The sequence below is a fragment of the Chenopodium quinoa genome, unplaced genomic scaffold (genome assembly GCF_001683475.1).
Source record: "Chenopodium quinoa cultivar QQ74 unplaced genomic scaffold, ASM168347v1, whole genome shotgun sequence".
Classification (NCBI taxonomy): Eukaryota; Viridiplantae; Streptophyta; class Magnoliopsida; order Caryophyllales; family Amaranthaceae; genus Chenopodium; species Chenopodium quinoa.
The window spans coordinates 1,149,160-1,165,100 of record NW_018744092.1 but is presented as its reverse complement, the minus strand read 5'-3'; the positions used below and the strand labels follow the sequence as shown (position 1 = coordinate 1,165,100).

Here is a 15,941-nt window from a genome sequence, read left to right as displayed (position 1 = left end):
ATAGTTTAGTCTCTTAAAGATTAACTATGGTAATGGTTTTATTCGTGGTACGAGTAATTAGTAATAATTTCTTTGCTACTTTTTAAAAATTATATTCTTATTTCAAAATTAACACGGTTTCTAGTACACGCATGCATCTAGTATATCATCAGAGCAATTTTAATGGTTGTAGCCAGTTTAGGGTCTTGCTTGCAATTTTTTGATGTCTATAACTATTAGTTTGACCATTGGACCTAAAAATTTGCTTGAAAAAATTCCAAAACCTGAGAGATGGATATATTAATAAATTAAAAATTTTAATTGAAAATCTAAATGAAAATTTGGGGATCACTTAAAAGTAGTTAACCATATTAGGACACAAATTAGCTACAAAGGGGTATAGCTTGAAATCATATGTGGCATTACAAGTTAATTTAGCAATGAGCTTACCATAAGAGGTACTCTTGATTTGATACCGTATATTTTAATAAGTATTATTAGTAATTTTAAAAATTGATATTTGCAAACTATACATATAACGAGACAAGTGAAACAAAATATTACTTGTTTATTTTTCTTTCTTATATAACCAATACATTTTGTATTACATTCCAATTAATTTGCATTAAAAGCTTTGAAATTTACAAATAAAATCTACAAAAAGAAAATAGATTAATAGCTTTGAATATGTATAACGCCCTATTAAAAAAAGGAAAAAATTGACCGCAATAGCACCAACTATGATAAAGGTGCGTGCAGCAGCACAATCTTTCGATGGTGCACTCCACATCACAAACTATGCACTTGGGTGCAAATAACAACATAAATGACACCAAGTAAACTAAGATTTCATCGAAAAGTAGAATTTTCATTCAATATTTTAATGCTTTTTATACATAATTTAATATATTTTTTATTTAATTCCATCCTACTTGATTTTCCTTCTCACTTGACTATGTAGTCTTCTCTTCCATCATTGATTGTTTTCCTTTAAACATCACTTTTCAACCTCCATCATTAAAGGGATTATTTCAAAAAGTTTTCGCCATTATTTTCCTTCGTTTGCTTCTTCGGTTACTTTTTTTTAACATCTCATGTGATTGTCTTAGTTTCCTCTTCCTGTATTTAATTTTCTCCCTTTAAATTACTATCTCTCTCAACCTCCACCATTAAAGTGTTGTACATTGAAAACCAAGAAAAAAAGAACAATTCGGTCTATCCTAAAATCTAATTCTGAAATTGCTTTTTGAAGAATTAAGTATTTTGAAACATTTTGTGAGCTTGCATGGTATTAGAAATAGACTTTTTATCCTAAAATTTGAGGAACGAAATGGTTTTCAGATGATTTTCTTTTATTTATCAATTTAGTATTTGACTAAATGGAGAAAGGAGAGGTAACTAAATCAATCACATGAAATCGATATATAAAAAAAAAAAAGTAATTGATGAAAAGCGAACAAAGGAAAATAATAGTGAAAACTTTTTGAAGGGATTCGCTTTAATGGTGGAGATTAAGAAGTGTTTAAATGAAAATATTTAGTAGAAGTAAAAGCTAACTTAGTCATGCGTAATGGAAAATCATGTAAGTTTAAACAATATTTAAACAATAATAAAATAATAAAGATTCCACTTTTCCCATGAAATCTTAGTTCATTGGTGTCATTCATATTGCTACGTGCACCCAAGTACATAGTTTGTGATGTAAATCGCACCCTTACAAAATTGTGCTGTTAAACACACCTTTGTAATAATTGGTGTAGTTGCGGTCAATTTTTCCTAAAAAAAATTATGGGCTCCTAATACTTTCTTATTGTATTTTGCTCCAATATTTCATGATTTAATTTTAGACGACCTTTTTATAATGTGATGATGATTCAAATTAGAGGATTGGCTTCCTATGAATGATTTGATGATTGTACCATGAAATCAATACTGGTTGACCAAATAGCTGAATGAGTCTATAACTGTAAAAAGGTTAATTCTAAAGTGACAGCTTAGATTTGGTGAGCTTATATAAACGGTTGCAATTTTTAAGAAATGGGGCGTATATTTTTTATTTGTAATTTGTAATGAAGATTAGTTTTTGACTTCCAACGATGCCTTAAGTCATTAAATGTATTTCTAGATTACGGAGTTTTTTTTTTTTTTTTTTTTTTTTTTTTTTTTGGTTAAGCACGTGATGCATGGATTTCATTACTTGCAATTTTAGAATGAAACTTAGTTAACTCTTTAGTAGTAAACTAAATTTTTGAGTATTACGATTTAGCAAGTACTTCGTATATAACATAGTAATTTACTACCACTATGGACCCATTCTCTTTACCTTGTATACGCCGGATTTAAATTATATGCGCTGAATTTAAATTAATTTTATTGCAATTAAAATATTTTGGCTAGATTTAAATTATTTTACTGAGTCGTTATTATATACTTCGTATTTCTTATTTGTCCTTTAAAGTTATCGAATTTTATTGATAAAATTATTTTTTATTAAACTTAATTTTTTTTGCTCAAAGCAACTTTTTTTTTTTACTTAACCTAACTTATTTTTGCTATATTTAACTTATGAACTTAAAATGTTTATATTTAATATTACTCCATATTTGTTTAAAGTGAAGAAAACAAGTGTTAGCTTCAAGTGTGAGTAGTATTTTGTCCCACGTTGAAAAAGAAAGCAAAGGGTTTTCAGTTTATAATCCAAACGGGTTAATTCTCCTATTATCAATTGGTTTAATTTAAGAATGGAACCTTGTTGTGGACTTTGGTTTATGGACTTCTCCCCCATCAATTATCTATACTAATAATTGAAAACTTGATTCTTAAACGGAGTAATATATTTTTTTGCAGAAAAAAATTGATTAGCTAACAAAAATGCACATGTTTTGCTTTACCTATTGAAAACTTGATTCTTAAACGGAGTAATATATTTTTTTTGCGGAAAATATTGATTAGCTAACAAAAATGCAACATGTTTTGCTTTACCTATTATTTTTGTTAACAGTTTTGTGGATGATGAGTGAAGAATGATTTTTCGTAAAAAAAAAAAAATGTGAAGAATGATTTAGTAAATATAATAGTGTTTTATAAATTTAGGAACGTATTAAAACAAGTCACAAATTAAAGAGGAATCGAAGTCCAAGTTAATCTCTAAGATTAACATTTTAGTTTATCTCCTCTCACAACTTTATGCATTTCTTTCTATGTCACTTAATTACTATTTCACTTTTATTATTTAAAAAATCAAATAAAATAAAAGAATTATGTTGTGAGAGGAGATATATTTACATATTTATCTCAGAGAGATATTTGAATTTTCTCCAAATTAAAGACCTCATCACTTAGCTCCCTATTACCTTGTTGTTGTTTTATCATCCAAAAAAAAAATTCCTTTAATATCGTTTAGGTTCGAAATTTATGTCTCTTTACACTAACATTCTAATTTAGACTCTCCAAATCAAATTAATCTGAATTGGGACAATATTGTTTAACTACGAGGCAGGCCCAGTTAATATGCTTAAACTTTTCCAAGTATATCAAGGGTTAAAATCGTCATTTTCACAATAAAGTGAAGGGCAAATTTGTAAATTCATCCTCTTTCTTCTTCCTTCAATCATCTCCTTCTTCCTACTGTGAATACCATCAAAACCACCGCCATCTTCTTCCTTCATCTCCTCCCTCCTTCGATCCACAGTACAACCAGAAACCGACCACCACCTTCATCTCTTACCTACAAACGGACCACCACCTTCATCTTCTTCCTATGAGCCAACCAGGGACCACCATCTTCATCTTCATCTTCCTCATGCGAATCCACACCGACATTAACGGAGTGGTTAACCCTTAAAGACTTCATCTTCTTCACCAGGGACCACCACCTTCATCTTCTTCCTATGAACCATAAGGAAAATGGAGTAATTTAGGGCATGGTTAACCCTTAAAGGGTAGGTGAGCTTTCTCAATAATCTCCATAGCTTTCTTCATTAAAAATGAGCTTTCATTTGTTGAATTGGATGTGACCTTTCTCCATTAATGATGGAGCAAGAAAAACAAAATTATGTGCAGAAAAAGTTGGAAGGTGTATTATTGCACCAATATCAAAGCAAATTATTTACCTACCTAATTGCCACTAGATAAACATACAAAGTTTTTATTTGGGTGATAAACTTCGGATTCCTCTTTAACTACCCGAGTATTTATTATAATAATAGGTTTTGTATACAAATATAAAATATTCCTATTCCATAATCAACCCGTCTTGTGTGTGGCTGGCCACACCGTGTAACCACTTATAAAAGAACAAAGTAACCCTTATAACACTGATCAAGTAACCCCTGTAATATTGACCGAGTAACCCCTATAACACTGACCGAATAACCCTATAACACTGACAAGTAACCCCTTTAACGCTAACCAAGTAACTCCAATTAATTAAACTAACGAAATAACCCCTATAATGGCTGACCACAGCAGCCATATATAAGAATTTGTGTTCCATAATACAAAGTAGTTGCAATAATTAATGAGTTTCAATTCTTTGTAATAAGAAACTTTTTCATTCTCTCTATTTGTCTCGTCATTTACAAAGCATGCATCTCAAAATCCAATCTCACCCTTTATTACAACTAGAGGTGGGCAATGTGCCGTGCTGGGCCGTCATGGGCCGTGCCTCGTCGTGTTTGGTGGTGGCTCGTGCCATGTCGTGCCATGCCGACGCCGTGCCTGCATCTTGGCGTGCCGTGCCGTGTCGGGCCACCATTTAGCACACCCCAGCCCACGGCACGGCACGACCCATGTGCCTGGTGTACCATGCCGTGCTGGACACCGAGCCGTCCATAATTTTTTTTTGAACAACTTTTAAAATGGATATACTATTTAAATAATTTTATTAATTTATGTTTATGTTTTTTTTATTATCATATTATTATTGTTCTTTTTATTATTATTATTATTATTATTATTATTATTATTATTATTATTATTATTATTATTATTATTATTATTATAGTTCTTTATTATTATTTATGTTATTTTATGACCGTGCCTGGTGGGCGAAACTACTGTGCCGCCAGCGGGTTCGTGCCGTGCTCGCGCCAGATTCATATAATCGTGTTCACGGCACGGCCTACGACCCAATCCTCGGTCACCGTGCCGCTAGAGGGCTCGTGCCGGGCCGGGCCAATCTCATGTTGGGCCCGTGCCGGCATGGCCCATGCCCACCTCTAATTACAACATAAATTTTTATATTTGGCTGGTCACACCGTGTGGTTGGGGTTACTTGAGTAACTCGGTCAGGGGTTTACTTAAGGGGTTCGGTCAAGGGTTACTCGGTTAGGGGTTCGGTCAGGGGTTACTCAGTCAGGGGTTACTTGTGGGATTACTCGGTCAGGAATTACTTGAGGGATTACTCGGTCAAAGGTTACTTGAGAGGTTACCTTGTTAGGAGTAACTCGAATAACCCTGACCGAGTAAATCAAACAACTCCGATCACACGGTGTGAGCCACACAGAAAAATCCCCCTTATTACAATTATTATATAACAGGCCAGGAGAAGTATACAAGTACTTCTTATATGCATTACACTCATTGTATCAAAGCACACGCCATTTTGACGTACTCCACGTTTAGTCCAATGCTCTCCGCAGATTAAGAAAACTAATTACTCTGTAATGTATTATGCCTTTAAAATTACATAGAACCTTAAATTATTACGTTGTGTAATAATTTAATTTCCCAAGAAAAGACAATCGACACGTAGCATTGAAACAATGAATCAAGTCTTCGATTCTTGAATTCCACATTTCTGGGATAAATCATTTAATTCAGTTTACTGTTCTTTCCCATGGGATTTATTTGTTTAATCAATAATTAGTTGAACTAACTATGTGACAAAATATGTCATCTACTTACTAACCCAAAAATCTACTTATGTATGATCTTGTCGGATTTCGATTTACAGATTCCTTACTAATTAATCCCTTCAATTTAATTGATTATTTAATTAATCTATGGCTAGTACTTTCCTAATATGGTGCAATTGGCGAAGCATGCCACCTGCAGGTGGCTTAATTCATGTCGCTAATCTTTAATTTAAATTGTTGTTATTATTATTTCCTCTAAACAAATTGTTATTCATACTTCAAATGTGCATAAACCACATGCATTCACGTGTTCTACGCAAGCCGAATACTCAAGATAATCACAAACATTAATTTAATTTCTTATTAATTAAAATCGAAATAGGATGGTTCGACAAATTAGTGGTGTACGATAACTTTTAAGTTTTGATTTACGGTTTAGAAAGATGTATTGTTATTTTCTTTCAGCAATTTTGGGTTTTAAAATTTGGGTTTCGGGTCACAAAATTTGGGATTTGGGCCATAGATTTTTGGATTCAATTCTATGATATTTGGGCCTACATGTATGAGATCTTGGGTTTTGAACCTTATATATTGGGCTACAATTTCAAGCTTACATTTTCATTTATGGTTATTGTATGAACTACCAAGTCTACAATGGATACATCTAAGGGTGAAAGTTATTTGGATTGTATCCAAAGTCCAATTCAATCCAAATCGATTTAGCAATTCATATTTGATTAAATTTTGAATCGGATAGTATTGGATTTAAATTATTTCAAAAATTGAATTTTCTGATCGGTTTAGCAATTTATATTTGATTAATTTTAAATCTGATAGTATTGGACTTAAATTAATTCTAAAATAGAATTTTCTGATCATAATTGATTAAGGGTGTTTGGATTCAAAAATTGAACAATTAATATAAATCAATTCATTTTAAGAGTTATTCCCTCTGTTTCGTAATAATTGCAACAACGAGGCTTGCACAAAATTTTTGGGAAATTTATAAGATATGGATCATAGAGTGAATATTACACCATATAGTATAATGAAGATATATTTAATATATTTAATTATTAGAGAGAAATAATAAAAATAACTAAAAGTAGTATAAGTGGAGTAATAAGGAGAGAGAAATAATAAAAATACAGTATTTAAGTAGAATCAACGGGAGAGAGAAATAATAAAATAGTAGTGAGTCTTAACCAAATCAGAAAGTGTTGCAATTATTATGAAATGTATACAAAAGGAAAGTATTTTGATTATTACGAAACGAAGGGAGTATAATATATATATAAGTTTTATTTATACTTTTAAGAAATGGTAATAAGTTTTCAAGGATTTTGTAAGGCTTGTGGGTTAGTGTTTAGGCTTGTAAAGGTTAATTTATTTATTATTTGGAATAGGATTCATAGGTTAATTTTTTTAGGCTTCTAATTAAAATAGAGATGTTTTAATTGATATGGATTTTCAAATTAAATCCAAACTAACTAGTCCATAATTAGATTGGCTTTGGTGAAATTTCAGATTAAATTGGACTCAAATTCCAAAAATCAAATTTTATTTAGGATTGCATTGAACATGTCCCAAATCCAAACCGAAAACCAAAACTTTCACCCTCTTCTAAAATCTGATTTTGAGATCTAAGATGTTACGTAACTTGTGCTAGAAATTGAGATTTTAATGTAAAAAAATCCTTAATACTATGATTGGATAACAATAGTGGAGGGAAAGGGAGGGGAAGGAAAAAGAGGGAAGGGGAGGAAAAAGAGGGAATGGAAAGGGAGAGGAGGGGAGGAAGAAGATGACATTCCATTTTCCTTCCAAATATCTCTAACAATGGAGGGATTTATTTTGTCAAAAATGGAAAGAAAATGGATCATTCCATTTCTTTCCCCTTTCCTCCTTACATTAGATATCCAAATAATGGATTATGCATCCCTCCGTTTCCCTCCATTTCTCTCTATCCAAACATAGTGTAAGGCATTAAGGCCTTGAAGTACTTTGGTTTTCGTTGGACTTTAAAGAGGACCTCTCAATCCATGGCGTGTAGGCCTTTTGATTGTAATTGAACTGGGCTATATCAGCTTTAAGGGGATTGCATGTCGTTGTCCTCATTGATTTAGGGTCCATCTGTTTTCAGTTTTTTTTTTTTTTTTTTTTTTTTCTGGAAACTATAGAAGACAATAATTTTTTTTTTAAGAAAAGTACTTTACACTTTTTTGTTGTCATTTATTGTAACCACGACGGTTTTAATTAATTTATATTTTAATCATGAAATTAATGCGAAAACTTGGCGCATCGCTCGGGCCTAAGTACTAGTTGGTTCTTGAATCACAACAAACACTCTTGAATAAGGTATTCAATTATTAATTTTAGTCACTACCGGAAAAAAAAAAAAAAAAACTAATGTTTGTGTATTACTCTTGAAACAGAATAAATTCCACTGAAAAAACTTTATTTATGTTGTTTTATTACGCTACAAAAACACACTCCATTATAATGTATTACATTACTACCTGTATAAGGTTTAAACTAAAATAATCCCTATAATAAATAAAATCTTAACATGACTCCTAATATACGCCTTTTTTTTTTTACACAGACTCCTAGTATACGCTTAACCCTATGTTATTGAGTTCACGACATAATAATGCTATTCATCATGTATATCATATATCCTTTTGACTTGTAAAATAAACCAAACCAATAGTTAGAAAAATTGATCAAATTAATTATTCTGAACCTCTTCCCATCCACATCATTTAGCTCTTCACATCAACATCACATAGTTATAGCATATATATCTATATGCTAATTAATATATAAGAAAAATTATATTAAATGCAAATTATTAGTTTTGTTTCAATTTTAAATTTTCAATATAGTGTTGGATGGAATATATTAAACATCTTTTTCTAAAGCAGGTCCTACATTATGTCGTATCTCTCACTAGTTTTGTCAACATAACGAACTAGTAATTGATGGAATGTTGAGCCTAAATATGACTAAAGATGACATTGGGACGTGCTAGCACGTGGCATGACAAGGCCCAACACAAAAAACACGGCATAACATGTTGCTTTGCATGTTGGGCCACATTTTGTTTTTGAAGAAGTACGACAAAAACATGCAAAATAAATTATATTGTCTTAGACACACTAGCACGACACGGCACGACATGACATAGTAGCATGTGGGCTTTAGGTGTGCTTGAGATAATGCTCTTTTGAAAAACTTTGCATAACACATAGTGAAATCTTAGCTAGGTGCAAGACACGTGAACCTGATATGAGACATGACCTGACAAAACCCCCAACTATCTTTAGGCGACTTGATTGATTCCATACAATATCGTGTATAGTAGTTGACATTTCAAAGAATAGACCGTTTTACAACATGGACCCTTTTTCTTTCATTTTAAAACATGAGCAACTCAATGTGTCTATTTATGTACATACTATGTCCTCGATCATTTCTTAGCCATTAATAACTTTAGTAATTAATGACTCTAATAACACTTGGTATAAAACTATACTTTGATGGTATTACCAACAAAAATTCTATTGATACGTACTATGTCCTTTTTCTTGGTGTAAAACTATACTTTGATGGTATACCAACAAAAAACTATTGATACAGTACATACTATGTCCTTTCAAAGAATAGACCGTTGCACAACATGAACCCTTTTTCTTTCATTTTAAAAAATGAGCAACTCAACATGTCTATTTACGTACATACTATGTCCTCGAGCATTTCTTAGCCATTAATAACTTAAGTAATGACCTAAATAACACTTGGTATAAAACAATACTTTGATGGTATTACCAACAAAAAATCTATTGATGCCAACAAATGATTTTGTGTTTGTTGGTATTAATGAAGAAGTATTTTATTTGTAACACAGTGATACAGTACTCCCTACCATTTTTGTGACACGGTGATACCGTACTCCCTACCATTTAAGCACAATTTCTAAAAACAAACATTATTAGAGTCATTAATAACTCAAGTATTATTAGAGGCAGAGAATTTCTCTTATATCCACACATAACCGTAATACCAATTACTTCCTCCGTTTTTTTTTAAGTGTCCCATACCCTTGAGCACATACTTTTTAGGTAAATGAATAAAATAATATAAGGGTAGGTATGGTTAGGAATAAAAAAATTGAAAAAAGTAAGAGAGAGAAATATAAATGGGGACCACTATGAATAATGTGAGAGGGATGAAATATTATTAAATGGTGATGAAGTTAAAAGGAAAAGAGAGAAATAATATATAACGTGACTGGAGTTTTCACTTTTAATAATAAGACACTTAAAAAAACGGTCATTTTAAAAAAATAGGGCACTTAAAAAAAAAAAAATAGAGGGAGTAACATGCTTTTAGGCTCTAATAGACTCATACCGCACTCAAGCAAATCTCAAAATTGATATCAATTCACACACTAGTTTGAGTTAAACCCATACCGCTCTAATCTTATTCAAACAATGAAACAACCTTTATAACCAAGAGATCAACCTAGACAAACCAAACAAAACTTTTCCATAAATTATGCCCATTTGCAAAAATATCTTATGTCATCCATCAAAAGCTTGTAATTGCATTACAAGCAATCAAGAAAAAAACCAAGGGTTTAGCCAACAGAAACATATCCACATTTGTAAGACAATCATTAATCATTAAACATAATTAAATTCGATAGGTATTATCCTTTCCACGTCAGCTCTGACGCGCTTCCAAGACAACTAGTGCTGTCGACCAAATCCTGCATTTCATATAAATTCACTCTTCAAAATCGCAGCCTTTACACAATTACACTATAACCACTGTTTTATCAACATTTTTTTTTCAACTTTTGTACTACTTTTGAAATTAATTAACTGATTGATTGATATTTTTTTGAAGTATCTTACATTGTAAAAAATGAAGTTTGGGTGTGAGACGCAATTAATCATGGATTGCCCAGAACAAATTTCAGTTAATTCATCATCTTCTTCTGTCGATTTGATGGAGCTTTCATCTGGGAATTATGGGTATATCTCATCTTTAAATCATCTGCTTTCTTCTGCATTTTAGTGGGGTTGTTTCCTTTTGAAGTTGAGTAATTGTTGTGTTGATTGATTTTCGGATACTTTCGCCAATTTTCCCATCCGAATTAGAACTTAGAAGTCAGTTAAATTTACGAATTTTACTACTATTTTAAAATGTCCGGGAAAATCTTGATTATACCATAGATTAAAAGTCACGTATACTATTTTCCAATGTCGAGAAAAAATGGCTAAAATCTCTCGTATAGTTGATTACAAGAGGTAAAGACAATGCGACAACTTGTTCTGAACAGATGGACTTATTGTTTATGTTTAGTGACATTCTGGTATCAAGACTATTTAAAATAAACCCCACAAAAGAAGACTTAATTGTGGGGTTTATTTAGTTTGTTGTTATTGTTGTTAGAAACTGCCTGTTTTGTCTTTTGTTCCCTGATTTTGGGTTTGTGGGAAATTGCCTAATCATTTGACTTTGATTGGGGTTTGTAAAATCAGATGCAGGCATTATAAGAGAAGGTGTAAAATTAGAGCACCTTGCTGTAATGAGATATTTGATTGCAGACATTGCCACAATGAAGCAAAGGTGATATTTTGGCTGCTTAATTTTACAGCTCTTAAAACACTTGAAATTTGTTGTTCTGAACTCTGACACCACTCCTGCACTAAAATTGTTCAGAATTCTCTCGAAATCGACGCTTTGGATCGACATGATATTCCTCGACATGAGATTAGAAAGGTTTGCATTGTCTTTGCTTTGAATGTTAATTACTTCAAGTGTAAGCTAAATTTATCTATAAGTTCTTACTTGAGAAGTCTTGATTATTCCTGTGAGCTAGAAAAGGTTGTTAATTGTTGGTGACAAATAGTGTATAGCTGAACGACTAATGATTTAAAGAATAAATATGTCACTATGAAAACTTTAGGAAAGTAATGCTCCGTAGTTTGGAAAAGGATAGGCTGGATTTGATGAGAATCACATCCAATGCTTCTTTCATTACGAAAAATATTATGAGCCCTTTTCATTCATATCATAAGATACTTAGATTCCTCTTCCCTATTAGCTATTCGATTGTCAATTTCCAAATTCTTTTTACTGAATGAATTAATCTGATGACCAAAGTTCATGGTAAATAACAACATTTTCTTAGAATATAGGGCATAACCAAAAAGTCTTGTTTTGTTTATCTTAATGTCACTTAATTAAGAAAATGTAAGTCCATTTAAATTCAAATAAGGGTTAAAGACCGGGAAAAATAAGGGTTTACCCAAGTTTAATTTACAACAAATATTTGCACCATTAACTGAATTTATCTGAATTTCAAACTAAATTGATTTATTTTATGTACTAAGTTGACAAAAAAAGTACATGTTGATGATTATGTTTGATTTTCATGACTGTCAATGAGATTGTAAGCTTGTAACAAATGAAGTCATTTACGTAAACTTAGCAATGTGCTTTAATCAGGCGTTCATACTTCCCACACTATATGGAAAGTTGAACTTCATATCAGCTCTAAATATCTCTCTTTAAATGACAAACATGGGCATAAATTCTACTTACTTTGTCCTTATATAATAAGCCACATTTTAATTCTTGTTATAGTAAGTTGAAATTTTGATTCTCCCATATCATTCATTAAGGTTATGCTTAACCAGCATTCAAATGAAAGTCAACATTGATTTGATACCTTGATGGAGATGAGAACATTAAATGAGTAACTGATAACTATTTTATTTTGTCTCAATACCTTAAAGATTACCCCCAAGCATATATGGCCTATTATAAAGGGAGTAGTATTCTTTATATTGCCTAATCACTAGATCATCATTTCCTTCTTTGGTAATGTGTCGTGTGGTTTTTTTCCAGGTTATATGCTCCCTCTGTGGTGTAGAACAAGATGTAAGTTCTAAGTTTATTAAATATGGATATTGGTATTCAGTAGTATTAGGACCTTAAAAAAGAGAATGAACTCATGTTTAATCGGACTGCTGCAGGTTCAACATAACTGTACTAATTGTGGGATTATTATGGGGAAGTACTTCTGCTCAAAATGCAATTTCTTTGATGATGACGTAAGCATCTTAGTAAATTTTAAATAGCTATGCTCGCTTGCTTTTGATCTAGATATGATAATAGCTAACAATTACAGGGCAGATCTTGATACAAAATTGCTGTTATTGTGTTTCAGGTCTCTAAGAAACAGTACCACTGTGATGACTGTGGAATTTGCAGGTATGTGGCTTTACTTATGTTCTTTCTTATGACTTTTTTTTTTTTTGTTTTAATCTAAAACACAAATAAAACAAATATGCAACTAGGATGCAATTTTGTTGTGAAAAATGAATGCTACTCTGTAATTGTAAGTTCAGACTTCAGAATCACTTTTCTATTGTTAAACCACTCTCTTGACAACATTATTAATTAGAAGAAAGGCTATATTGAGCACATATTTCTGGACTCAGTTTTGATGTAGTGTTGAACAAATCAAACAATAATGTATTTGTCATAGCCTCATGGAACAATAGTCACAGAAACCTCATTTGTCAGGAAGCATATACTTGTATTAGTTTTAAATAGAATGGTTGCTAAGATGGGATTCAATGCCAGTATTCAGCAACGATGATGGCCACTTCTCTTTGATGATGTTAGTCTTTTTTTGAAACAGTTTGTGGTCAATGCTTTTAATTCTAGTTCCCATCACAGTGTCACCAACTCATAGTTTTATCCACTGTAAAATCAGTTACATAATATTTGTCATGGCCAGACACTAGATTGGCATTTTCTTTTTTTTATCAAAGTTTCCTCCTAGTTTTTCTCTGAAATGTAGGCAGTTTTGTTATTTTGATCACATGTAACTGGTGTTTATTACTAGAAAGAATTGTGAATTTTTTATATTCATCTCTGAATGGTTCTTTTTGTGCAGGACTGGAGGCAAAGAAAACTTCTTTCATTGTTCATCATGTGGTTAGACCATAGAAACTTGCTTGAAACTCTCTAAGCCTTTTTATGTCGGTTCTAAGATATGTAACTGTTTTACATCTCACTATGATTAGGCTGTTGTTATTCAAATATTATGAAGGGTACACACAAGTGCTTGGAGAAAGCAATGCATCATAATTGCCCTGTTTGTTGTGAGGTTGGAATTCTTCCTCCGATCTTTCCTTTAGGTTTTCTGTGACTTATGTCTGTCTAATGATCTAAAGAATACTTCAGTATGTTAGCTTTATGTCATTAACATTGCTGCCACATTTCTATATTTGCAGTATATATTTGATACAACAAGGAAAATTAGTGTACTTTCTTGTGGGCATACAATGCATTTAGAATGTGCTAAACAGATGGAACAGCATTATCAGTAAGAAAAACAGGACCTTGATCTTTCACACTGTTTTTTGTTAAACATTTAGTTTTCAAGCTATCAATCAATAAATTTTTCGAGAGTTTCTTAAAACAGTTTACGGATAATAACTGTTCTGAAAAATCTGGAAGAGATTGGAGTCTTTGAGATTCCCTGAATCAATATCAATATCTTCTTTTTGGTAGAATGTAGATACTTCATTTTATGTTCAGAGTAATAAGAAGGATAGAAAAAAACGCAATTTGTCTTGAACTCACAACCTTACATAAAACTCTTAGAGCCTAATATAGCTATAATAATTATAGCAGTGAATACATTTCTGGCACCTATTTTCAGCCATTTGATATTTACTCTTGCAGGTATGCATGCCCTATTTGCTTGAAGTCTATGTGTGATATGTCGAAAGTCTGGAGGAAACTCGATGAAGAGGTTTGTATTCAATATCTCAAGCTGCTTCCGTCCAAATGTATACTCTCTTTACCAGCAGTTCTTCATGTCTTTGTTCTCTCTTGTGCACTGAGTTTAACCTTGGCATCCAATAAATCACAATGTTCCAGGTAGCAACCACGCTATTGCCTGAAGAATGTCAGAGGATGGTAAGTGACTATTTGTCTTAAGTATACTTCAGAAGTTTTGGTTTATGCAACCTAAATTGTTTTCCTTGCGGACATTATTAGGTGCGAATTCTTTGCAACGACTGTGAGGCTAGTTCTGAAGTCCAGTACCACGTATTGGCACATAAATGCTTAAACTGCTGCTCCTACAACACAAAGTTGATATGATGAGCTCCTACAAGTCCGAATTCAATTTTCAAAGGTTGAAAGATGGAAAGCACATTATTGGAACTCATAGTTCCCATGTTGCTTTTTGATAAAAATCGTACCAGGGAAATACGGTGCTGAGAGAGCTCAGATTCGTCAGTAGATTCAGGTTTCTTACACTTAGAAAAAGGGAATCTGGGAATGAGATTAATATCATTATTATATAAGACTGTTATTCTTACCATTGTTGTTTATTAAGGGCTGCAATTCATCTATTGAGTAAGGCATCATGCCGTCATTCTTTTCTTTATAGCTTACCGTTTGTGGAAATATATGTAGTGCTTGCATTATTTAGTTGATCTCATACAGCAGCACAGGCGCATAGCTCATCAAGATCAGCATTTTAGCCTATGATTATGGTTGGCTGTGGACTCTGAATGATTTTACTTAATTTTAGTGATGAAATAATGGGTAGTTGAATCAAGTATTTGATCGGGTTTGGGTTGGGTCATATCATATTTGGCCAATAAGGTTATATGGGTAATGCTAGGCCAATGTGTCAGTGAATCAAAATTGGGTGTCTTTCCGGTCACTTTGGATTCGGCCAAATTAATCATGGTTTGGGTGAGTTTTTGACTAGTTTAGCAACATGCACATTTGCACACATTACAACTTGTTGTCACTAAGCCATACTAAGAAATGATTCTTTTTAGTTATTTCACCATGTTGCACTTATGTACCTGCAACTTTGGCCAATAATATCAATATATCATTAACCATATACAAATTGCTTTTTTTTTTTTTTTTTTTATAGAATTACTATTATAAAAGGTTGATTCATTAACGTTATACATTGAGTGATTAGTATCCTAAGCTACTAACCTAATCTTAAAAACTTATGAATACTTCGAGCAATAGGTGTCCTCA

At 32.1% G+C, this 15,941-nt stretch overlaps 1 protein-coding gene across 2 annotated transcripts; it reads left to right on the top strand.

Annotated features, from left to right (window-relative positions):
- The first annotated feature begins 10,628 nt into the window (after positions 1-10,628).
- Positions 10,629-15,368, top strand: LOC110691767 (E3 ubiquitin-protein ligase RZFP34-like). Of its 2 annotated transcripts, none has more exons than XM_021868711.1 (12): positions 10,629-10,879; positions 11,390-11,477; positions 11,571-11,630; positions 12,762-12,794; positions 12,890-12,967; positions 13,084-13,127; positions 13,819-13,859; positions 13,949-14,031; positions 14,159-14,250; positions 14,613-14,719; positions 14,811-14,849; positions 14,931-15,069. In XM_021868711.1, exons 1-11 carry the CDS (start codon positions 10,770-10,772, stop codon positions 14,831-14,833), a joined length of 759 nt encoding a protein of 252 aa, XP_021724403.1. In that variant the 5' UTR covers positions 10,629-10,769; the 3' UTR covers positions 14,834-14,849; positions 14,931-15,069. The 2 variants fall into 2 exon arrangements, with proteins under 2 accessions (XP_021724403.1, XP_021724402.1); XM_021868710.1 differs by having other exon boundaries at positions 10,633-10,879; positions 14,613-14,682; positions 14,931-15,368.
- Positions 15,369-15,941: the final 573 nt, after the last annotated feature.

Excerpts from the sequence above, each read along its gene's own strand:
- LOC110691767 (XM_021868710.1), top strand. The coding sequence starts at position 10,770 with ATGAAGTTTGGGTGTGAGACGCAATTAATCATGGATTGCCCAGAACAA. Across the intron at positions 11,478-11,570 it reads ATTGCCACAATGAAGCAAAG|AATTCTCTCGAAATCGACGC; the intron begins GTGATATTTTGG and ends AAAATTGTTCAG. Across the intron at positions 13,860-13,948 it reads CTTTCATTGTTCATCATGTG|GCTGTTGTTATTCAAATATT; the intron begins GTTAGACCATAG and ends CACTATGATTAG.